The sequence below is a fragment of the Leiobunum rupestre genome, chromosome 5 (genome assembly GCF_980474605.1).
Source record: "Leiobunum rupestre chromosome 5, qqLeiRupe1.1.hap1, whole genome shotgun sequence".
In the NCBI taxonomy this organism is placed as follows: Eukaryota; Metazoa; Arthropoda; class Arachnida; order Opiliones; family Sclerosomatidae; genus Leiobunum; species Leiobunum rupestre.
The window spans coordinates 30774612-30793022 of record NC_143388.1 but is presented as its reverse complement, the minus strand read 5'-3'; the positions used below and the strand labels follow the sequence as shown (position 1 = coordinate 30793022).

The following is an 18411-nucleotide window of genomic DNA, read 5'->3' as shown; positions in this document are numbered from 1 at the left end:
ATTTGCATGAGGGGGATTGGGAACAACGCTAAAATCGTCTCAATATATTCATTCTCCATAAGTTAAATTAAATAAACTCTTGCAGGGTTGCCACAGTACTTGTAAAACCTGGAAATGTCAGGGGATTTAAATTCTGGTCTGAATCTCGGGGAATTTTAGAATTAGTCTAAAAACAGAATTTAATTTCGGTTCCAAATAGGAAACATTTAGTAAAATATATGTTAACAAATTCAAAATTTTATCACTAACGAAGTCGGGGAAGATCTGGAAAAGTTCAAATCATTTGAATCTGAAAAAAAAACTGGCAACCCTGATTTAGTAAACAAAAGTTAACATTTTACGTTGAAATAACTTGGAATTTCTTAATTTCCCGAAATATCTAAATATGGAACATTATAAAAAACGCTCGGAAATGTCGGGAGCCAAATGAATAGTTGATTTTATAAAATGTCTTTACGCTTGCCCAGCTTGTTGAAATGTTGCCCTGGAATAGTTCAGCCAATGGCTAAGAATGAGTTCATAAACTCTTTAGTGGGAGAGAAAACGGATCCACAGCTGAAGCGGGGAGGCAACATTTCAACAAGATGGCCAAGGTTATTTTATAAAAAGGACTATTTAAAATGAACGCGTTAAAATTCGCTTTCCTAACTCCGTTCGATATTTTCGTCTATTAGATCTGTGGCAGTCAAAAATGTGTCCTCCAGAAAATAGGAGGGCTATCCTTTTTGGGAGGCGAAAGTCCCTTTTCACGTCTGTCCCCCAATTGTCGATAATGCGGCTGCAATGCCCCCCAGTTCGTCCTAATTTCTATTGGAAATCAATTGGAGCCATCTCCCCACCCCTCTGGATAAAGGGAATTTTGGGGGTTTGTTGAAATCATTGTATCCATTTTAATTATTCGGTTTTTCCTCCGTGGATTTCGGAAGAATGTCTCTTTCTAATATTGGTTCTCTTTTGTCTTCCGTAGTGACCAAGTATATTCGTATCGGAATTGGCGACAAGAATGACAACCCGCCCTACTTCGACCAGACACTTTACGAGGCAGAGGTCAACGAAGATGAGGACATCCAACACACAGTCATTACTGTCACCGCCAAGGATAAGGACGAATGTAAGTCTTTTTTGTTCTGTCATTTTTAAAACCCTTGTCCTGGTTTATTTCAAGATTCGTACAGATTTGGACGAGTTGGCACTTTTTAATTTAAAAAAAATCAAATCAATCGATTTTTTTATTTAAATCATATTTTTTGAATTTATTGATTTTTATGCAAATGTATAATTAACGGTTATTTTACTTTTATGAGTTAGCTAATCTTGAATTAAATGAAATCTTAATTGAATTTAATTACTATTTGAAATTTTAGTATTTATGTATTTTAATTTTTTAAGAAAATATTTTTGTCATCTTTTATTTTCACAAAATACATTGTATGATATTTTCAAAAATCGTTTATTTATATCAACCAAACCTGGATCTGGAAAACCTAAAACAAGGGGAAATTACAATGTCGACAGAAAAATCAGGGAAATTTTGAATATATATCAAAATTGAGAGTTCAGAAAGGTTATAATAATAATAATAATAATAATAATAATCAGCTAGGCTAATACCCAAGGCACCACCTTAGGCCTAAGTCATCATGCGACTTTTGAAGCCTTAATTCAGGTGGCCGGGTTATAATGCGTAGGAGGGTGGTGGCAAGCCCTGCATGCCACGAGATCGAGCCATCAGCTCCCTACACTAACTATTACTCTAATAGAGTATAAATTTACATCACTAGTTTTTTAATTAAAGATTTTACTTGATTAATATGTATAATAATATGGAACCAATTTCTTTTAAATGTCAGTCATTAAATTTAATAACCTTTATGAAATATTGGTTAAGTTATCATTCACATGGTACGTATGCAAAATACCAATGCTAAATACCTTTTTTATTTCGCATTTTGCGGGTTTGATATGTTTTTACTCTGCTACCATCATAGCAGCTCTTGTAGAGAAATTTCGTCTGCTAAATACTCCCAAGAAATCATAGTTGGTGATACTCAGTTACTCACTTACTCAGAAGCAGACGAACATTCGTACAGCGCCACCGCTTTATTTTCCACGCTGGCTGCGAGGATGCTTTTGAAATCTCTACGTTATTATTATTAATTAATAATTAATAATAATTACTAAGTAATTATTAAAATATAAATAATTAAAAGTAAACAGAATGCATTTGTAAAAACATTTCGCATTTTGAAAAGCCATTTTCAAAATGCATTTGTATTTTTGAGCTGCAAAAACTTAAATTTTACATTTAGAAAAACAAATTTTCAAAATGCATTTATTTTTGAGCTGCAAAAACTTAAATTTTACATTTAGAAAAACAAATTTTCAAAATGCATTTGTATTTTTGAGCTGCAAAAACTTAAATTTTACATTTAGAAAAACAAATTTTCAAAATGCATTTGTATTTTTGAGCTGCAAAAACTTAAATTTTACATTTAGAAAAACAAATTTTCAAAATGCATTTGTATTTTTGAGCTGCAAAAACTTAAATTTTACATTTAGAAAAACAAATTTTCAAAATGCATTTGTATTTTTGAGCTGCAAAAACTTAAATTTTACATTTAGAAAAACAAATTTAAGTTTTTGCAGCTCAAAAATACAAATGCATTTTGAAAATTTGTTTTTCTAAATGTAAAATTTAAGTTTTTGCAGCTCAAAAATACAAATGCATTTTGAAAATTTGTTTTTCTAAATGTAAAATTTAAGTTTTTGCAGCTCAAAAATACAAATGCATTTTGAAAATTTGTTTTTCTAAATGTAAAATTTAAGTTTTTGCAGCTCAAAAATACAAATGCATTTTGAAAATTTGTTTTTCTAAATGTAAAATTTAAGTTTTTGCAGCTCAAAAATACAAATGCATTTTGAAAATTTGTTTTTCTAAATGTAAAATTTAAGTTTTTGCAGCTCAAAAATACAAATGCATTTTGAAAATTTGTTTTTCTAAATGTAAAATTTTAAGTTTTTGCAGCTCAAAAATACAAATGCATTTTGAAAATTTGTTTTTCTAAATGTAAAATTTAAGTTTTTGCAGCTCAAAAATACAAATGCATTTTGAAAATTTGTTTTTCTAAATGTAAAATTTTCAAAATGCATTTGTATTTTTGAGCTGCAAAAACTTAAATTTTATATTTAGAAAAACAAATTTTCAAAATGCATTTTTAGTTATGGAGAAAGTATTTTGCGTTTTGAAACAAAAAAAAAATTGAACAATCCTGAAAACCTTAGTGTGTATCTGAAAACATTGGGTGCTCTTGCACCTGGAAAAATCAGGTAAAATATCTGAGAATTTGGTTTATAAATAGTGGTATGAGGCGTGTACACCAGAGTTGGCTGATTTAAATCAACTTGATTTAAATCGCGATTTAAATCAATGGTTTTTAAAAAAAAATCATTAATTTAAATCAATTTTCATAAAGTATTTTTGAAAAAGAAAAAACCTAGCCAATTGTTATAATTTAGGTTTAAATATAATCTTTCTTGTACTTCCCCCTAATGTTGCATTAGACTCTACCTGTGGCTGGGGATTACACCGAATTGGTTTTGTAAAGTAATAAAATTGGTTTTAAAAAATAAAAACTTCTATATGATTATTAGCATAATTTTAATAAATTCATTATACATATTAGTCTTTAAAAATTAAAAACATATTTGTTTTAGGTAAAATTATGATACTAAATTATATAAAACTTTGAAATTTTAATTAAAATAAAAAAATTAATAAAAATCCGATTTAAATAAAAAAATCAATTAATTTGATTTTTTTTTAAATCAAAAAATTGCCAACCCTGGGACTGTATACTCTGGTTTGAATGCAAAAATACTGAACGCAGCGGGTTGACTTGGCCCGGAAGTAAATGTACAAAGCCGTTACAAATCGCAATTAGAGAAGCTTCTCGATTCGAGCTAATCGCGCGTGGCCCGTCAGCCTGAGTGACAGTCGCGAGATTAAAGAAGATAAATTGCAACCGCCATTACGAGGGAATGCTACGCTTCGGAGAGAAAGGGGAAAAAATACTTCACTCGGGCTCGTTTGGGTAGGCGCCACCTTATCCTGGATTCCTGATTGCATCATTTTACAAAAGGGGAAGGTGACATCGTAGGGGCTAGGTGGGCCCGGACGTTGATGGCGTCGTTGGCATATCTGACCAGAGAGGAGGGAAGCCGGTACAAATTACCGGGGCCCGTGCAGTCTATGGGCCCTGTTTGAACAAACTAGTCACTCTTCTGTCGGGTTTATCCTTATGGGGCCCGAAATTAATATTTTATCGGGGCCCGTGCAGCGTACGGGTCCTGTTTGAACAAACGAGTCACTCGTTTCCTGGGTTTATCCTTATGGGACCCGAAATTTATGTTTATCGGGGCCCGGGCCCGTGCAACAAACGGGCCCTGTTTGAACAAGCGAGTCAACTCTTCTGTCGGGTTTATCCTTATGGGGCCCGAAATTAATATTTTATCGGGGCTTGTGCAGCCTACGGGCCCTGTTTGAACAAACGAGTCACTCTTCTCCCGGGTTTATCCTTATGTTGCCCGCATTTAATATTTTATCGGGCCCTGTTTGAACAAACGAGTCACTCTTCTCCCGGGTTTATCCTTATGGGGCCCGAAATTAATATATTATCGGGGCCCGGGCCCGCTCTCGGTGTCCCTAGTCATAGGGGCTGTACTCAGGTGCAGGTTAAGGAAGGCCAAATATCTAGTACATTTGGCGGAAAGATACTTGCACGAATATTCCTGTAAATCGGCGGCGGGAATTACGGATTTGGCCTGATTACGGTTGAATTTCTAAGTATACCTGCGCGCGTTATAATTTTGGAAAATACCGTCTATTGCGTTAAATTTCAAAGTGATCATTAATTAATTAACATAGATAAGATTTAAAAACAGTTGTAATAATTTATTTTTAGTACTACCAGTGAGGCATACCTAAAATCTGTTTGTCGAGTCCAGGGTAAGTATAGAACGGGTAGTGCCGAGATTACCACGTTGACGTACTTAAACGTGCGATTTGATGATTGTTTAGGAGCATAATACTAAAAATACGCTATAATGAAGCTTGAAAATAATAATCTACATAAAATATTTATCGATCACTTTAAAATTTACGCAATAGAAATAACTAAAATGGATTTCAATCTACATTGAAATAACTTTGAAATTTACACAGTAGGTAGATATTTCTTAAATGGATATAACACGATCAGGAATTCTACAGAAATAGGCCAAATTATAAATTCCCGCCGCCGATTTACCGGAAATTCGGGCTAGTGTATTTCCGGTAAATGTACTGGATATTTAGCCTTTATTAACCTGCAACTGACAAGGGGAGTACCCGAGGTGTTTATTGCTGATTTTGTTCAAAGTCGGGCGTGATGTAGACCTATGTGAGATATGAAATTTCCCAAAACGAGACGTTGCACTACCTATTCGATTTGCCATTGTAACCAAAAATGGTTTTCACCACTAAAAACAAAAATAAGATTTTTTCCCTATTTTACGCAAAATTTGTTACAATTTTAACCAAAAAATGTTGCAATTTACTTAAGTGTGGTCTAAATTACCCATTTCGTGATTTTCAAATTTTTTAAACTCTGTAAAATCAAGAAAATCCCATGCTTTTTTAAATGGAATTTTTTTTTATTTTAAGTGGTCAAAAACATTTTCGGTTGCCATGGCAAATCGAATGGCTAGTGCAACGTCTCCTTTGGGAAATTTTATATCGCGTATAGTTCTACATTACGTCCGTCTTTGAACAAAATCGGCAATAAACACCTCAGGTACTCACCTTGTTTGTATAGGTGGGTCCTGAGGTTGATAAAATATGCGAAAACATAAATTTGCGATGACCGTAACTTGACGCACGACGTTTAACCGGGCCTTCATTTCAGACGATGGTAATTTTAGTTTTATGACGTCACAGGAACGTCCGCGACGTGGCGCTGAGATTTATGACGTCACTACAGAACGTCTGTGCCTGTTAAACGTTCCCGAAACGGAGCACTATTTATATTATTCGTATACGGAGGAACGAACGAACGAACTAATGAATCGATCAGGAGATAGTTAAATAATTCGGAGCTGTATCGGGGCCAAGCGGCGCCTTAACATTAATTTTAAATTAGCCCCATAAATTCTTGAACCGAAATACCCCGGCAACTGTTTAATTATGGATGAATTTTAATCATTCCCACTTAAAATCATCCCGAGATGTTTCGTTTCCCGCTAATTTCGGTCGAGAAACCACTGACTCGCATTAGCAGCAGCCCTAATTAAGTAGGCTAAATTCCCAATGGGATTTGTTACATTTATATCCATTAAAATTTTAATAACATTATGTTATCCGAGGCTTAGAAAATCTATAATTATTATAGTTACGGAGCTAGATTCTCGAGGCTTTGATATTTAGCAGAATATTTCTCGATTTATTTAAGCCTAACATTAAAATACCCCCCCCCTTCCGTCCCTAAAATGTCACTTATTAACTATGCCGCCGTATCTTATCTTGAGCCCCGAAACCTCCGTCCGTATCAACGACGCTAGACTATAAATTTACCCGCAAATTATATTGATTCAGACGTATCTATTCTGGTGACGTTTTACGGAACGCTTTGCCATTATTCACGCCTTGTAATTAGCTTTAATTAACACGCTGTATATGGGAGGACCCTTTCTGATTTAGTGGCCTTGTTTAGGACTTGGCTAAGTGTTGGTTTACCTTACAGCTACTTTTGCAAATATATATCTTCCAAGTGTTGCGTTTTGGATGTCGCCGAGACATTTAGCTAGACCGTCTTTGCGCGTAACCATATTTAATTTTGGAACCAATAAAGTTGGTTCGGTACTTGAAAAGAAAATTACACTGATATGGTGGTTCCATGTAAATTAACGTATATAAAATATTGTTTAAAGCAAGTGTCGGCTCGACGTAAAGTAGCTCTTTTTTCAACAGATGCAGGGTTGAAAAATCAGGGAATTTAAGAATGGACCTAAAATGTCAGGGAATTTTTAGAATTTGTAAAAAGTCAGGGAATTAAATTTTATCTTGGAACCTTTTTAAGGTTATTTCTTAGACCAGATCTATGACAATTTATATGATTATAATTTATTTCCTTGAAAGTTTGGGTAATTTTTTCAACATTGCATAACCTTTTTACTGAAATATAAGTTCATTAAAATTTATTAACTTCTGATAAAAGTCAAATATAAAATACAAATTTGGCCTTAAAAAGTCAGGGAAAATCTCTTAAATGGTCTGGGGAAAGCAGGGAATTTGAATCTCAAAATTTTGTGGCAACCCTGAGATGTCGCTAGCGTCGAAATCAAAACAAGATGCTTAAGCTACATTTTGACCCAAGAGGCGGGACATAAAAGTACCCCTCGCGTTGATTGGCTCGTTTGTAAATTGAACGATAACTCAAATTGTTGTAATTTTTAACAATAGGCCTATATTTTATATGGGATATATAATTTAGGTTAAAGTTAACTAACAAGAAGACATCCCGAGGTGTTTCTCCCCTATTTTGTTTCAAACTCGGGGTTTAAGTAGACCTTCATGTACCTTGAAAGCTCCTAAAGGGAAAAGTTAAAATTTACATTCGTTTTACCATGGCAACCAAAAAGGCTTTTCACAAATCAAGTTAAAACGTTATCTACGTAAAATAGCATGGGGAAATCACGGTTAATTATTTAATTTTTTGTTCTGTGTACATTCTTATGACTCCTTTTATATACACGCTATGAACTTGCTTATTTCTAGTGTTGTAAGTCGGAAAATGTTCCGCGGAAAATTTCCCGCTCGGAAAATATTCCGGAAAATTACCGAGGCCTTTTTTCCGGAAAATTTTCCGTATTTTTCCGAAAAATATTAAAAACGTTTTCATTCCATGATTTGTCTAATATATTGTTTGCAAATTTAAATAAAGCGGCATTTTCACCTCATTTTTTGGAAAATCTAAAAGTAAAACTAAACCTATAGACTAGTTTAAACTGGTTGAAATGTAACACTATTAATGTTTTGTAGTATGTTTACTGATATTAGTCATTTTAAATCGATAAAAAGTTTAAAACATTAAAAACCCTTGAAAAGTAATTTGTTTAAATGTTTTATTTTTCCGATTTGCGGAAAATTTTCTGGAAATTTTTCCGCATTTTATTTTTCCGGAAAATTAACAACCCTACTTATTTCTAATTTAACCTAATAAAACTCCTTTAAATTGTTAATATAGTACTATAATTGTCCTTTAAACCCGAGGGGCAGGTCACTTCCTTGATTAAATCTGATTTAATCGTGATTAAATCTGTTTAAAATGATAAAATCCTGATTAAAAAAATTATATCGTGATTAGTAAGATTAAATCGTACTTTAGTTTCGATTTTAATGATAAATTCTCTATTCGACCGATTATATTGATTAAATCGGGATTAAAATGATTAAATCTAATTAAAAAGATTAGATCGTGATTAGAATGATTAAATTTCGTTTAAATCGTGATTAGATTTTTAATCACGTTTACCCCGATTTGATCACGATTACCCGATTTGATCACGATTACCCGATTTGATCACGATTACCCGATTTGATCACGATTACCCCGATTTGATCACGATTACCCCGATTTGATCACGATTACCCCGATTTGATCACGATTACCCCGATTTGATCACGATTACCCCGATTTGATCACGATTACTCCGATTTGATCACGATTACCCCGATTTGATCACGATTACCCCGATTTGATCACGATTACCCCGATTTGATCACGATTACCCCGATTTGATCACGATTACCCCGATTTGATCACGATTACCCCGATTTGATCACGATTACCCCGATTTGATCACGATTACCCCGATTTGATCACGATTACCCCGATTTGATCACGATTACCCCGATTTGATCACGATTACCCCGATTTGATCACGATTACCCCGATTTGATCACGATTACCCCGATTTGATCACGATTACCCCGATTTGATCACGATTACCCCGATTTGATCACGATTACCCCGATTTGATCACGATTACCCCGATTTGATCACGATTACCCCGATTTGATCACGATTACCCCGATTTGATCACGATTACCCCGATTTGATCACGATTACCCCGATTTGATCACGATTACCCCGATTTGATCACGATTACCCCGATTTGATCACGATTACCCCGATTTGATCACGATTACCCCGATTTGATCACGATTACCCCGATTTGATCACGATTACCCCGATTTGATCACGATTACCCCGATTTGATCACGATTACCCCGATTTGATCACGATTACCCCGATTTGATCACGATTACCCCGATTTGATCACGATTACCCCGATTTGATCACGATTACCCCGATTTGATCACGATTACCCCGATTTGATCACGATTACCCCGATTTGATCACGATTACCCCGATTTGATCACGATTACCCCGATTTGATCATTTTACTATGATTAAGACGCACCCAAAATGGAAGTGACCTGCCCCTCGTTTAAACCTATTGGATGGGAGCTCTGCTTTTGGGTCTACTAGCTAATAGAGTTCTCTATCCAAGGCTTATTTGAAATTATATTTTTTTTGTTGAAAAGCTCAATTTCGGTAACGAGTTTTGAATTTGACTTCTCAAGTAGGAGGTTTATACGGTACAGGATGCTCAGACTTTCTGTAGAACGCCCTCAACATGTTTGGCATTGAGTAGGATAGAATCTTGTTAGCTTTTAAGTACGGTATCAAGGGAAATGACAAGGTAGGACTAGTCATTTTGATATAATTAGTTCGAGATAAGGGTTTAGCCCTAATGACCTTAACCCTAAACTCGGAGAAGGTTGCTTAGAAGCTCTTGGAAGTGTCACCTCTCTTCCCTTTTGATCTTAGCCGTCTTTACGGGCTTTTAATTCCGGGGTTTGATGCGTATACTAAGCATCAGAATATAGGATGTGTTCCAAGTAGCGAATAGCTCTGTATTTCATTGGCTTTAACTTATTGGCTTTACGAGGGAAGTGTCCGGCGTTCGTTGCCACGGTAACGAGTCTAGGTCGGCCATGACGTTAAGACTAGTGTTGTTAATTTTCCGGAAAAAAATGCGGAAAATTTCCCTGAAATACGGAAAAATAAAAAATTGAAACATAATTTACTTTTTAAAGGTTTCTAATGTTTTTAACTTTTTACCGATATAAAATGTCTAATATCAGTAAAGATACTACAAAACATTACTAGTGTTACATTGTTAATCAGTTTAAACTAGTCTAGAGGATTAGTTTTACTTTTAGATTCGAAAAAATGAGGTGAAAATGAGGCTTTATTTAAATTTGCAAACATTATTAGACTACTCATGGAATGAAAACTTTTTTAATTAATTTTGGGGAAAATACGGAAAATTTTCCGACTTAAAAAATTCCGCTTTATATAAATTTGCAAACAATATTAGACTAATCATCAAATGAAAACTTTTTAATTTTTTTCCGGAAAAATAAGGAAAATTTTCCGTAAAAAAGGTCTCGGTCATTTTCCGGAAAATATTCCGTATTTTTTTGAAAAAAAGTTTCCATTCCATGATTGGTCTAATATATTGTTTGCAAATTAAAATAAAGCGGCATTTTCGGCTCATTTTTTCAAATCTAAATTTTCCGACTTAAACAGCACTAGTTAAGACGCTCATGGTGGTCACGTGGTGGATTGGGTGGTGTTTTGCTTCGTTATCCGTGACGTGAAGTTCTGTAGCCATTTGAAGGCGTGGTTTGACTATGACGGATGACTTTGACACAACGTGCAAGTCACCTAGTAATGTTATGATTGGCTAGAGAAATCTGTGACGTTTTCGTTACCATAGTGACACAAACTTGGACATTAGGGAAAAATATGATTTTTTAAATCAATAAAGTTTTGGAATTTTTAAATATTGTTAGTGCAACTTTATTTCCGATTTCAGTTTTTTTTATCGTTTTACATTAAATGAATTTATTATTATTATTATTATTAATAATAATAATAAAAATATTCATTCATTCATGGCGGGTTTACACACAAGCATTTGTAGATCAAAAGTAACTTTGAAGCAAGTGGCGGCTCCATCATTGCCACCTGTATTATGTAAAGGCCCATATTATTAGTGATGGCCATTAAGTTATCCGATTCTTCTGAAACCGCGACTTTACTGGAAGGCGTGGCGCCATCTATTTATGGCAAAGGAAGCTAAAATTTAAAATAGCCAAATGAGAGCCATTGTAGCGTATTATAGTTAGACAACTTATACTCTTATTTAGTGGGCTTTAACCTAAATTATATACCCCGTGTATAAATATTGTTTATAATTGCTGTAATTTAGATTATTGACCAATTTACAAACGATCCAATTGACGCGAGGGGTACCTATAAGTACCGCCCATTTGATTTCGACGCTAGCGACATCTATTGAGAAAAAGAGCTACTTCACGTCGAGCCGCCGTTTGCTTCAATTTAAAGTATAATTTTTTAAATATTTTAAATCAGTATGATACGGAATCTTCTTAATAAAATATCCGTATGCTAAAATTAGCCCTCTCCGAAACATTTTCTTATTTACAACCTGAATATAATGATGTTTACAGTATTCCTTGTTATTTGTTTCAAGAGTTGTTTTTTACATCCTGGCATGCATCCTTTTGATACAGCCCATATCGAAAGTACGTTTAGGATTTAAATAAAAAGAGAAATGCAGGAAAGCATCTAATGTAGGAGCTTTCAAATTCAGTTTAAAATAGTTCGTATTTTCTTTTTCCGTTATCGGTGGAAACATCCTCAACAAACACGAATAAAGCATTAGGAGGGAGAATATTTATATATATTTTGTTGCCTCCCGTCGCGTTTAAAGAGTAGTTGCAATCTAGAAAATAAAAACGATTCTCTTTTGCATATATATTTTACATAAGTCCATCTCTCCTCCTTCGGTCCTACATCCCTGGAGGATTGGGATTCGAATTGAAGGCAATTCGAACTCTGTATTAGCATCCAAATTCCACCCCCTTTTTACCCCCTTTCCTTTTTACGCGAGAAGTTTTGCTTATCGAAGCGTGTATGGCCTTTTTAAAAGAGGTGGTACTATTTTCTATGGCTGTCTGATTCACGCAAATGTAAAGTTTTTTTTTATTTTATGTCGTGTATCGTTTAAAATCGGGATTTAGTTCTATGGAGGATTTTTGCCAAAGTGAATTTGTGAATAGGAAAAATCCTCTAGGACAAATCCTTTTTTTAAACGATATTTATAAAGAGGGTTTATTTAGCACGATTACTTTGGTTTCTTACATTCATTAAAAGCTTTTAGTCTTTGATTTATTATTTTAAACAAGTTGAAATAGAAATTAAAATATTTTAAATTTAAATAATTTAAAATTTCTACGCCCAATCGTATCTGGATGTGGTATGGTTTTAAGTTAATTTTTAATTAAATTTATTTTAATTTTCCTTATGTTTCATATTTTGATCTAATATTATTTTAAAGAAGCTAAAATATTTAATATATTTGATGTTTTAATTTATAATTTTAGTTTTCTACGTCTAAAAGGTATCATAAAATAGTTGTTTCATATTCTCGGTTAAACTAAAACCATTGTTGCTATGCGAAGTAGCCAGTGGGTTTTTCTTGGGCTTCTTCATTTGAGTGGGTTTTTTTAATTTAGTATACTATTTCCATATTTGTATAAGACGATATTGCGAAAAAATTTAAACTAAGAGAAATTAGAGATGTCTTATGTCTAGCCCTGCTAAATAAAGAAAATTTTCATCATTCGGCCACGTTTGGTCAAAACTAAAAAACCGACTTGGATCAGAAAAGGCAGAAAAGCTTATAAAATTATACAGATACTGCAAAGCGGAACCAAGTTTTAAATTTCAAGTTAACTTTGTAAAGTCTGTATCACATTACAATTCAGTCTAAGATTATATTAAATTGGTCATTGCACATTGAACTAGTAGGTTTTTCATTTAAAATCTGAGATTTTAAAGTGGGTTTTTTTATGAGGTGGATTGTTTTGGATCGGGTTTGTTGTTTTCGAACCCTGCTAAGTACCAACCAAATTAACAATAAATAATTTTTGATATTGTCAGTTAGGTGAAGAATTATAATTTTGGTTTCGTCTGTTTTTTTTTTCAGCTTCGAGGATTCGGTACGAGATTACGCAGGGCAATATAGGTGGCGCATTCGCGGTTAAGAACGAGACTGGCGCCATCTTTGTAGCAGGTCCGTTGGACTACGAAACTAGGAAAGAGGTATGTGACTTCATTCACGCTTCGCCGCAAAGTGCATTTCCCTATTTCACCTCATTTGTAACCCTCAAAGGAATAATAATTTTCGCGAATAGGAATATTCATATATTTATCTTTCTCTTATGCAAATTAGATTAATTTGCCTCATTAAATGCAATATTTTTACGCCAATAACTTGAAAGCTCTAATAAGACTTTTCCGAGTTATTGGCAATTTAACTTTAGAAATTAGGCCATTTATATTGATCTACTAGAAGAGCGGTTCCCAAAAGGTGTTCCGCGGAACCCTGGGGTTCCGTGGAAGGGTCACAGGGGTTCCGAGAATTCGCAGCGCGGCCATCTTTGTTTGTGTCAAGAGTCTTTAAAAGAAAGGAGTTGGGGTTCCGCAAGAATTAGGTGGATCATTTAGGGTTCCATAGCAAAATAAAATTGGGAACCGTTGTACTAGACTACTAAATTGGTCCATGTAAGAAACGATTTAAGTTACTAATGATTTTAATTTTAATATAACAAATTAAATATTCAATTATGTTAATTACTGCGGTATAAACTTTGCGTGCACTCAGTTTAGTTCAAGGGGAACGGTCAAGCTTTAACCAGTTAGATATCCCTATAGCCCATTAAAAACCAAAATTTATGGCGAAAACCGCATCAAATAATATTGAGTGGTTAATTTTTAATAAAATAAAGAAATTTCGGGAAATCGAAAAGCGCGCGTCCGCCGCGACACCTGGTGAGAAGTCGGTGAGACAGAAAAACCACGTAAAAGCGCGCGCTGCTGAAGACGCAAAAAATTTGTTTTGCACGCGCGGCGCGTTCCAGTTATAAGAGACCCTAACCTAAATTGCGCGATTTTAAAAGTTAGGATAGTTCGCAAATCGCTCATACGGGGTTAGGGGCGCTGGCGGCAGCCCCTAAGATGGCGGCGAATATTCAAACCCAAACACCGGGCGTTATTTTTCGTTTCAATTTTTGGACCAAAAGCTATTTTTTCAAGATAAAATAAGGTACGTGTTAGTATATTGAACGTCTTGTTAATCTTTTGATACGGAAATAAGGCCATATTTGGAAAGCTTGGCCGTTCCCCTTTAATTAATTGAAAAAATCTCCTACTAACGTAACTAGCGCCAATTACCCTAAGTTTTGTTAAATCTGGTGGGAAAATGTGAAATTTGGTGAATAATATGGTTTTTCTAAGTGATCAAAGATATTCGTCCAGTACACTGTGACTTCAGAAATATTTTTTAAAAATCCAGAAATTTGTTAGAAATCCCTTAATTTTAAAATATCAAAATAAGGCGCAGGTTTTAAAAAGTAATGGCTGTAGAGTAACCAATAGCAACCAACTCCTATCAGTCTTTCAGCTAAGATTGTTCGCGAATATCGGCTGTATCAAAATCAATATCCTTTTGTTTATGGAGCCAGCAATATTTTGATGCTATCTACAAGCGAATTGGACCTCCCCATTCCATTTAATATGTAGATTATGCCCAACCATTACGTCCTATTATCTTCGTAATATTGTATTGTCAATACTTTTATCACAACCCCGAGCTGTCCGGAGCTACACCATTACAAACCACCTCCGTCCCTTCAAAGTGAAGTTTGCAGGGTGACCACAGAATATTTTATAATCTTTAAAGGAGATTTATCAAGAAAAATATAGGAACTGTGGTCACTGAGTTTGAGGCTGGACGTTACACTGACCCGCAGTGGTATTATCTTCGTAATATTGTATTGAAGAGGCATTTATGCCACATCGAGCTGTCCGGATCTACACCATTACAAACCCCCCCTGCAATCAGCCCCTTCAAAAGTGTAGTTCGAGGTAGGCCTTTCAACTGACATGGAGTGGTTGAAAACATATACTTAATATTACTTTAAGTACAAAGCGATGTTACCAAAAAATAAGAAAAAACCTTTTTTACATAAGGGTCTTTTTATCGGGTGAAACCTGAATCTTGTTTTCTTTTATTTATCGCCGCTTTAACTAAATCTCCTGAAATCCATATTTGAGAATAAAAAGAGTTTATTTTCGCAACGAACCATTTTCCGAAGCGATAAGTCCGCTTGAAAAGTTTACCTTTATTTTTACGGAAATTGTCGACAGGTCCGTAAGCCCCATTTCAACCTTCTTCTTTAGTTGTTGTTGGGATTTATTTTTTGTCCCCCCCCCCACCCCTATTTCTAAAATCTCTACAGGCCACTTAAAACATAATTGACGGCCATGGGCTTTTACACTTAAATTTGAAATTTCATCGCCTTTCTGTTTTTCCGAGATTCAAAACTAAGGTTGGAAATGGATCCCATTTACCCCTGTTAAGTACGTTTTTCATTTTAAGTTTCTAACTTTATTTATTTAACAAACAGTTAGTTTTAAACTAAGTCACTTGGTGGCGCTTTTTATGGTGTACTGAGTTAACGTTAATGGTTTCGTTTTTAATTAAAGACTGGTTTTTACGTCTCGATGGCGAACGTAGACGCAAAAAATCATCGTTAGGCCTAAAGGCTCCTTTTTATATTTTGACACGGTAGGCGTGGTCTAAATCGGAAGGCTTACTGAGGTCACGGCCAACTTTGATCACGCGCTGTTCGCGCTACTACGGCCAACACATTCGTCGAAATTCCGCGAGCAAGGATTTTCCCCCTATAAACTGTACTATAATGTGTAGGAGGTCAGCGCCACGCTCGGTGGTTATATTGTCTTCAATGTAAAAACTATACTAAAAATAATAATCCGCTAGGGGCGCTGACGTCATACACATCTTTTGCTCATAGGTTAACACAGAAACGTCAACGAATGAGATGGCCGCTGTAGCGCGAGAGATGCGCGAGAAATCAAAGTTGGCCGTGCTGAGGTACACCAGGCACCAGCCATTTTGAAGCGCCTCAAGAATTCTGTTCAACCATCACTACGAGAGGCTTAGTCGGGGCTTAGGCGACAAAACGTTTGAGAAAGTTCATTAATTTCTTTTAAGTAGAGAAATGAAATGGATTCCAGTGATTATGGTTAATAAAACCTCATCCATACGCGGCTTACTGGTTATTTTTACTTAATGCAATGGTTAAATACCATTACTTACACTTTTATAAAACCATTTTTAAAAATAATAAATAACTTACTAAGCCTAATCATTTAAGCGACAACAACGGCGCCATTTTGTCAAAATTGAACTTGAACGCTCCCGCTTCTCTCCGAAACTACGTCGAAAATAGTCTTCAGCGACACCAAGTTTGTCTACAATGAACTAAAATTAACCGTGGTTCTCCTATTCACAGTATTAACGCGTGCTTTTTAAAGCCTGACCAGTGGGTCCCCTTAGATTCTTGATCCATGGTAGACCCGACGTGTGAAACTTACAATGAGACATCCCGAAGTTCAAAATCCCATGTTATTTTTAATGGAAAAATTTTATATTTTGTATTATCAAAAACATTTTTCGTTGCCATGGAAAAACGGTTGCCCATTGAATAAATTCCCTCTAGGATTTTTCATCATACATGAACGTGTACCAATCCCCGAGTTTGAACAAAATCGGTGGGTTACACTTCGGGATGTCTCCTTGTTAGTATTTCTAAGGAGATTGACTATCTTGGCATTCTTAAAAATCTCAAAATACATGTTCTAAAGTAGTTCGGTTTTATCGCAAAGATCGTAAACGGTCTATAAATAAAATGTAGGTACTTAGTATTGGCAATAGCGTCAAAAGGGTTTATTAGAGTACAGCGAGTCGCTAACGAGGCCGGTCCTTTACCGAAACAACAAACCTTTCGGGTCGCGGACATTCTTCGAGCCCTAATCAAGTTGTCGCAGCCGCGTCACTTAACATCACACTTACTTGGCCATAATTTGGCGACGCTGTTAGAGAGAAAAGACCAATAATGAATTTGCAGCGCGTCATCCGCTGATGGCCGCCTTCCAGCGGGGGATCTCCGAACTAATTAAGAAAACTCCCGCTAGTCTTTTCAATTGGCGCTGTTTACCTAAAGGTTGGGAAGAATATCGTCGGGGGGGTCGTTACCTTTATCCTCGTTTTGTACCCTCCCCGCCCCTTTCGACGCTAATTGGCCGACTACCCGCGCTAGCTAATTCCTCGAAACAGAAGTTTCTGGAAAGTTTTACTTGATTAGGCTTAGCCACGCTACCTACGGCCGTGCTCGTTCATAATCGACGCTCGGCGGATGGGGCGGTAACGGAGAGATCCGGACGTGAAACTTGCCAGTGTACATAAGCTGGTTTTGCCATATGACGGAGAAGGATCCGGGATTCCAGATCAAAGACGCTACTCTCTTTCTCCTTTCCGGTTGCTGCCTTTTATCTTTTTAACCGCCTCCGTGAGGTTTTGGTCGCCTTCTAAACGCTCGTTGTGAACGCGTTACGCGATCGTCCTGTCGTAGTCGGGTTTGTTCCCGGGGTCGGACATTCACTCAAAATGTGTACGGGATTTTGAAATTCGAGATTTCATGATTTCCCGTGGGATTTGGAGATTTATCGCGGGATTTATTGTTGGATTTGTAGATTTATCGTGGGATTTGGATATTTATCGCGGGATTTCAGTGGGATTTGGATATTTATCGCGGGATTTCAGTGGGATTTGGAGATTTATCGCTCGATTTATTGTTGGATTTGGAGATTTATCGCGGGATTTCAGTGGGATTTGGAGATTTATCGCGGGATTTCAGTGGGATTTGGAGATTTATCGCTCGATTTATTGTTGGATTTGTAGATTTATCGTGGGATTTCAGTGGGATTTGGAGATTTATCGTGGGATTTCAGTGGGATTTGGAGATTTATCACGGGATTTCAGTGGGATTTGGAGATTTATCGCTCGATTTATTGTTGGATTTGGAGATTTATCAGTGGGATTTGTCGAAAAGTCGGTGAAATTTTATTTCGGTTGTTAATAAGAAACTTCATTAAAATGCAGGTTAGAATATTCAAAATTTTAGCACAAATTAAGTCGGGGAAAATGTTAGGAGATGATCGGGGAAAACCTGGAATAGTCAGAGGAATTTGATTCGGAAAAGCAGTGGTAAACCATGAATGGTGTGAAACCTCTATAAACTGTTCCAGGCCCATATTGTTTCTTCCTGGACCTATTCTATTTCTGCGGTTT

At 35.6% G+C, this 18411-nt stretch overlaps 1 protein-coding gene across 6 annotated transcripts in view; it reads left to right on the top strand.

Moving 5' to 3' along the window:
• CadN (neural cadherin) overlaps positions 1–18411 on the top strand; it is a 148538-nt gene that overhangs the window by 84541 nt on the left and 45586 nt on the right. For all 6 annotated transcript variants that reach the window (XM_090175892.1, XM_090175898.1, XM_090175893.1 and 3 more), the window contains exons 14-15: positions 968–1111; positions 13183–13298. In XM_090175892.1, coding sequence (XP_090032018.1) covers positions 968–1111; positions 13183–13298 — 260 coding nt within the window. The remainder of the gene's footprint in view (positions 1–967; positions 1112–13182; positions 13299–18411) is intronic.